At 34.4% G+C, this 7,635-nt stretch overlaps 1 protein-coding gene and 1 pseudogene across 1 annotated transcript; both read right to left on the bottom strand.

Annotated features, from left to right (window-relative positions):
• Positions 1–2,176: 2,176 nt before the first annotated feature.
• Positions 2,177–3,036, bottom strand: LOC120254293 (early nodulin-like protein 1). The gene is made up of 2 exons (XM_039262417.1): positions 2,822–3,036; positions 2,177–2,704 (listed from the first exon to the last, which is right to left on the bottom strand). Exons 1-2 carry the CDS (start codon positions 2,991–2,993, stop codon positions 2,352–2,354), a joined length of 525 nt encoding a protein of 174 aa, XP_039118351.1. The 5' UTR covers positions 2,994–3,036; the 3' UTR covers positions 2,177–2,351.
• A 1,333-nt stretch (positions 3,037–4,369) lies between these two features.
• On the bottom strand, positions 4,370–7,206 carry LOC120254292 (annotated as a pseudogene).
• Positions 7,207–7,635: the final 429 nt, after the last annotated feature.

The following is a 7,635-nucleotide window of genomic DNA, read 5'->3' as shown; positions in this document are numbered from 1 at the left end:
TGTTTTCTGGTTCACAAGGCTTATCTATTCATCAGTGAAGATTGATTGATTCATAGTTTGAGTTGCCTAAGTTTAAGTCAGAATGTCTGTATGAAGAATTATCAATCTTTACAACAGGTAGTCTTTTCTTAGTGTCAAGTGATGAAGGATTCAAGTGAATTTGTTTACATTTCCTTTTGGCTGTTGCTTATCCCCATCCAAATCATGTTCTTCACCCTTTTTGTTTTTTTTGTTTTTTAATATTAATATTTCAATGTTTCAGTGAAGGTTCATACTATCTATTTCTTGAAACAATGATTCTTACTGTCCATTGGTTGTGTTTATTTTCCTTATTTTTAACTTTGAACATTGTCTTATAAATATGATGAGTTATATTTAGGTGACCAATAAAGTAATGCTGATGATAAATTATGTTCTTGCATTTATTACATGCAAATGGTTTAGTGATCAATGTTGTGAAGGTATTATTGTAACCAGAATTCATCCAAACATATCAGTGTTATAATGCCTAATTAATAGCAGTATTTTCTTTTTCTTTTCTTAGATTTAAAAAGTTAATTATTGAAAAATATAAACTCTTTATTAATTAAAAAATTAGTAGAGATTTTCATTGTTACAGTTTCCTTATTGTTAAGTAGGTGTGTCTCTGTACTGTTGGTGGACAAAAAGATAAATTAGTCCATGTATATATATCTAATGGGATGCTTTAATGTTATTTTGAAGATATATATATATATATATATATACATATATAAATGTGGGCATATAACCTTACACGAGTTTTTTAATTATACCATTCATTTTACTTCAAGACAAAAAAAAATCGAATTTTTTACCTCACCTATACACAAGGGAATCTCTTCTTGGTATTTTTGAATTGATACTTGAACAAATTTATTTAAAATAATTATTTTAATTATATATTTAAGTTAAACCCACAGTTTTTCAAAAAATAATTTACATTTTTCATACTGTTATATATATAATATACACATGTCGTATGTTCTGTTACATATATAACATTGATATCAGAATTTTGTTTATCCAAAAGCATTATTATTATTTTTTTATAAAAATATATGTAATTTAATTTTAAATACATTTTCACCAAATATCATTCCAGAGAACATGAAGCATATTATTACATCACAAGGAATTAATCCAAAGGAAATAAATGACAATCATCAAGCAACACAAACACACACATATATATTCATATCAAGTAACAACAACAAATATGATCTTGATCATCCATACAAAAATACATCCGAACCTCATTAAAAAAACACCTAAAAACTTCCAAAATTAACAAAAGGCGCATGCTAATAATAACACTCAACAGTCAACACTCACCTTACTTATTAACCTTATGAAAACAAACAAATCAAACTATATATAATATAACAATTAGTTGTCCTTAATTCCTTGTTCTCTCACTTGGAGCCAACGGTGGCGTTAGCAACGTCCCGTGCGGTGGTTCCAGGCTTGGACTTGTGATAAAGAGTGACATAACCAAGTGTAGCCACAATGAGAAAGCCTCCAATGGCCATTGTTGTTGGCCTGAATGGTAGGCTACGTCTTTGGTGTAGTACATCACTGGAGTGTGGCCTTGGTTGCTGCTGCCCCCCCTGCTTTGATGCTTCTCCTCCTCCATTATCTCCCATTTTTTCTTTCTTTCTTTCTGTTCTTTCTTTCTTTTTTTTCCCCTTAAATAAATGAATCTCCTCTTTCTCTTTCTTTAATTTCTTTGTATATGTTTTTTTCTCAAGCCTCTTTATAATTAAGGAGTTGTAGAGTATATGTGTTTTATTATACATGAGAGAGAGAGAGAGAGAGAGAGAGAGAGAAGGGTGGTTCTAACTTCTAAGAAGCAAAGGACACGCACAACTGTTTGACTTTTGTCTGGATCTCTAACTTCTTTTGATGGGTCATCTATCATATTGTATAAAATATACTGGTAAAGGAGTTAGTTATTTTTAGATATTTCATTTTTTTTATATATATATAATTAACCTCAGTGCATTGTGTGGCATATATATAATACAAAATTTTTTCAAGAATATTTCTTTTATTTTAATTTAAGATGATTGTTTATGATGTTAGGTAACTGAAAATAGTTGCAAGTAGTGATGCTATAGTTCATTCTTAGTAAAAGTAGTGAACCTCCAACAATATTAAAATAAGATCAATTTCAAGGCTAGAACAATAAATCAAATGAGTACATATATAGCAGTAGCAATGGAGAATAGCTACACTAACAACTATAATATTCAATAAAAAAAAACCATTAAATACTACCCAAAGCCCAAAAAAGGAAAAAAAACTATATAAATAATCCTCTAATCAGGATCTCAAAGCATCAACCCAAACAACACAACCAAACAAGCAACAAGACCACCTCCAAACATCCCAACCTTATGACCACTGCTCGTCGGAGCAACCGCCGGTCCATCAAACTCCACCGGAGAAGGCGCCGGAGCCAACCTATGCCTCGTGGACATCACCACCACAATAAGCTTTTCACCTTGTTCACAAGCTTTCTGGTTTCCACTTACAAAGTAAAAAGCACCAGACTTATCCAACTTCACAAGGGCATTCTTCTCATCATCCTTGTGCTCCTCCAACGGCGCCGATATCCGGCAAGCCAAGTAATCTTCTCTGCTTACTTTTAGTACTGAATCCTTCTTGTCGGCAAACTTAAACACTGCAATAAAAAATAAAATAAATAAAGAGACATTATATAAACCACATAAATCTTGGGTCTCTTATCTTGCCGAATACTTTATAATCAAAGATATATAGAATGAGTAAATAAATATACCGAGAGAATCTCCGACTTGGAAACGGTTGATCTCGGCCCATTTGTTTAGTGATTCTGAAGGTGATGATGGGACTTTCCATGCTCCCGCAGCTCCTCCGACCAAGAACTCTTTAGCTTGTGAGCTTGTTATCAAGAAGAAGAGAGAAAATGCTATCCAGTAGTGTGATGCCATTTCTGTGTCTTTTGAGAGAGAGAGAGAGAGGATGAGTGAGGAGAATTACAGAGGTAATGGATGTATTTAAATGGGAGAAGAGGGGGAAACTAGCCGTTGGTGGAAGAGTGAAAGTGAAAGGGGCAACGGTTGTTTTTGGTTTTGTCGGGACGTTAACGGTCGGAATTTGGAATTTGGGGGGTTACGGATTCCAATGGGGGAAAATGGTATGATTGTAATTTGCAAGAGTTAAAAATAAAATTGACATTGGAATAGTTAAATTGAGTTGAATTTGATGGAGGATGTATTTTATCATATTTAATTCTTTTATAGGAATACTTGATAATTAATTTATTTTAAATTATTTTTAATTAATATTTATAAGTTAAAACTTGTATCAAATAAATTCAATTTTTGGGTTGATATATATATATATATATATATATTTTGAATCTTTGATAATGTTGGCAAGCCAACTCAAACACATTAAAAAAGTTGAACTCTGTGTTCAACCTTTATGGGAGTTAATGGCAAATTATTAATGCAAAATTAGTATCACCCTCTGAGTTATTATGTGAACATTTTTTAAAGTAAATTGGAACTATTAATTTTTGAGTTAAAAATAAACCCAAAATTTCTATTATAGTGGTTTTCAATTGTAATTAGCCGGTGATCGAATCTGAGATCTATTTAACTAGTATCCTTTTTGATCCACTTATTTTTGTCTTTGGTCAAAGACTTTTCTTTAGCCCAAGATTTGTGTTTGTCTTTATTTTTGGTGTATTTGTTTGACTGTCTTTTTTTTTTATTTATTTTTGTTGTCTCCACCTCCAGTAGAGTTTCGTATTTTTTTTTGTTGTTTTTTTGCTTGTGACTCTTGGTGCTTGTTACAATAAAATTGTGGTTTATGTATTTTTATGTTAAATAATAATAAAATTCATTACTAAAATAATTTATTATATGATAATTTGTTTTGAACAAATGCCATCTATATATAGTTTTTCTCTAAGGCCATCTATATAGGCAAAGAAGTGCCATATATTCCCTACAAAATATTACTGTTATAATTATGTCCGTAGTAAGAGAATGATAACATATCCCTTCCAAGTGAGAGCTGATGGTTTATAGAATCATTGATTTTACAAAACTTTTTTAAAATTTGAAAGGAACTAAGATGCAAATAAGAAAACAGAAAAAATAAAATAAAATAAATAGAGGCAATAAACAAATGAAACAGCGATAAGCACCAAGAAACCTCATCTACAATGAAACAATAAAACTGTATATACACCTTTCTAAGGTCACAAAAATATCCATTAAAAAAAAAAACTGCAATCATTTTCTTCCATTTAATCCAATGACTGCCTTATAAAAACTCTTGCCTTTTCGCTATATCACTAAAAATCTTTATTACTGAAAACAATGTTAAGACACTGACCAAGTAACTTCTTCCATTTTGCATAGCCAAGGAAAATTGAACCCAGAAGGAAAGAGGCCATAGATATGCCACAAACAAATCCAGCAAATAGGTGGGGAACATCATACAACGGGCACGGAATGTTCATCGAAAATGCACCTGCTAACATCGTGGCCACAACTACGGAAAACATTGCGATATAAAGTATAACCTGCAGCTGAATCAGTTCGTTCCGATGATTGTCCAGTTGAATATTAACATAGTCCTCTGCATCATCTATGTACTCTCGCACCTACAGATTTCAGAGCACATAAGAAGAGATTTGTATGTCATTACTTGAATGTTTCTATTTGATATCTGAATGCGATAATTGAATACACATTTTGCAACAATATGCAAACTGCACATGATATTTGGCATTGTATGCTCAATATGTGTACTATGATTTAGTTACAAAATTTAAGGCATTGGATGATGACAATGAAAATTAAGTCACCAAAAGAAGGGAAAATACCAACCCGCAAAATTTTGTTACGGGTGCCATCAAGCGACACGAAAAAGGCTTCAAGCAACATTTCTAAATCTTCAACATCACTATTGGATTTGTTGCCGATGATGCTTTCGCTTTGATGAATATCGGAACAAACAATTAAAAGGATGCTGTTTGAAGTCCCTGTGGGTGCCATTGTTTCATTTTGCTGGTTCAAATGATGTTTTCTTGTTAAATAAAATTGTGCCATGTCATTGTCATCATCTAAGAGATGTTCTATCTCATTCTTTACCTGAATTGAAACAAAATAATCATTTTTTTTTGTCACAGTGAAAGAAATGATGAATTTTATGCGTTATCTACTATAACTCAGGACGCATTACAGTGGCAAAAACTTCCATTTGAATAACACTAGTATGGGTAGCTTAAGTGTGAAATAAAACTAATCAGTAGACCATATAATAAAATATGCGATGCAACTAGAATATGAAGATGCAGAAACAGTACACAACAATGTAAATTAGAGGAACCAAATTGCCAAAAAAAGTAAATTTTAAGCCAGTCTCGCATATTTGATTTAATAAAATTTCCTATCTTTTTTGTGCTAATTCCATGAGAACAATAATAAGATTAATATCTATTCAAGTTCATACATTCTCAGGAACTATGACTATTAGGTGTATAATGAAAATTTCAAGAATGAACATATCATCTGAAAAATACCTTTTGGACTCGTGCAAACAAATTAACTTTGCCCTTTAAATTTCGTACGAGTTCAAGATTCTTTCGAGTTAACATTCTTTACCAGTTCATCAAGAAGAGGGTATGCATCTCTCTCAAGATCAGCAACATTGGAGTCCAGAAAGGTACAAACAACTTCCATAGCCATCTCTAGCACCTGAAACTCAAACGGGAGTTCACTTTGCTCACATTCAACAATCTCACAATGAGCAAATGCCTGGCCTACGCTTGGATGCATTTCCTGATCAACATGGCTATTATGATCATCAATCCTAACCTGACTTTTACAAAGAGCGCATTTTAATTTGTCCACAAAGGGAAGAACTTCTTGACAGAGAGGATCCAAAATCAAAACTTCTACAGCCGTAACTATAGCCTTTATAAATTCCAAGTTTATGATTATAGCTTTGTCCCTTGCTAGAGTATGTGGAGGTCAAGATACAGAAGATAATCAACAGGAATCACTCGGCAATAAGTGATAAAACTAATGCAGAGTAGGAATTGAATGAGATGCTCTAAGTAACAAGAATCATTAATTCAGAAAAGGAATTTACAATATGTTAAAGCAATCTACAAGAGATGTATTATGCATTTGTTGGGACGCAGTGGCTTAGGACCATAGTCACGCATCGCCGCATGAGAGGCAGCCTCTACAGTTGATATCTACCTAGCCGACCCTTCCATAGCTGCGGTTATGGAAGTTAGGAGTGGTGGGTCCTGTCTTAACGTGGTATCAGAGCGTTTCTCTCCTCTCACTCTCTAACATGGTATCGAGCTATGGGCTGGGATCTTGGGTCCCACATCCGCGTGGGCCCGGAGTGTTGGGACAGCGGTGGGCTTAGGGACCAGTAGTCGCATCGCGCATGTGAGGCAGCTTCCCCTCTGAGTTGATATCTACGCATAGCCCTTCCCATGTAGCTGCGGTTATGGAGAAGTTAGGGTGGTGGGTCCCTGTCTTAACAGCATCATCCTACAAAGTATAGAAATCTTGCTTTCATAATTGCAGGATATTAATATATTATGAAGCTCATACGAATACACAAATTAAAAAGGAAAGCACTGAAAACATTTTCTCCTTTTCATCTATTTCCACTCAATCCAAACACAACACCCCCGCCCCCCCCCCAATTAAACAAACCAAATTCTGTAACAAAATGCTGAAAGATGCCAACAAAAAATCCAGATTTTTAGGGGAAATTTTTGAATTTTTCTTCTTTTTCTCCCTTCTTTCGTCAAACATGCCCCCAAATAAATGAACCAAATCGATATATTAATGCGAAATACATAGAAAAACAATTTTCCATTTCCCATACATTAAACTCGGGGGAAAAAATCCAGTTTTTAGGGTTTTCTCTCAATCCATACTTCAAGAGTTTCCAACATCTGCACCGATAATAAGAACATCAAGTTCACGAGCGATCAAAACCAACAAAAAAAAAAATCAAAAGAATAGAGAAAAAAACAAACCGAGAATATCAGAGGAATGCGAGAAAACAGGGCCAAGGATCCAGAAGGTCACGAGGGAGAGCATAAACACAATTCAAGATGGCATTCTTGTGACATTGCAGGGGACTTCGAATGCCCATCCTTGAAAAAAATCTCATCCACATCGATGCGGTTCCCCTTCTTCTTGCACCCAAAGCGACGGCGCATCTCGACCCTATCTCCTCTATCACGAATTGGGGCATGGGGAGGATGAGGACGTATCAGACTCCTCTTTGGCGTCCGAGAACTCCTAGATAGGAAGGAGGAGCTCTTCTTGGAGGTCCTCTTCCCCATCGCTTTCCTCCTCTTCGTCGCCGACGAAGGAGACGAAGATGGACAAGAAGCCAAGAATCCGATTCTGTTTTGATTTAGCGCGCGATTTTGCCTTCTTGTTTCCAACTTCGAACCGGGAACCGAACTGAACCGAGCCGGGAGCCAAACCGGAAAAAAAATAGAAAGGGTACAAAATTTACAAGGTGTGGAAAAAAACAAAAAGCAATAAAATAACCGAAATTAAGACAAAGAAAAAT

The sequence above is a fragment of the Dioscorea cayenensis genome, unplaced genomic scaffold (assembly GCF_009730915.1).
Source record: "Dioscorea cayenensis subsp. rotundata cultivar TDr96_F1 unplaced genomic scaffold, TDr96_F1_v2_PseudoChromosome.rev07_lg8_w22 25.fasta BLBR01000410.1, whole genome shotgun sequence".
NCBI lineage: Eukaryota > Viridiplantae > Streptophyta > Magnoliopsida > Dioscoreales > Dioscoreaceae > Dioscorea > Dioscorea cayenensis.
This window is presented reverse-complemented; position numbering and strand designations above follow the sequence as displayed.

Excerpts from the sequence above, each read along its gene's own strand:
- LOC120254293 (XM_039262417.1), bottom strand. The coding sequence starts at position 2,993 with ATGGCATCACACTACTGGATAGCATTTTCTCTCTTCTTCTTGATAACA. Across the intron at positions 2,705-2,821 it reads CCAAGTCGGAGATTCTCTCG|TGTTTAAGTTTGCCGACAAG; the intron begins GTATATTTATTT and ends TTTTTATTGCAG.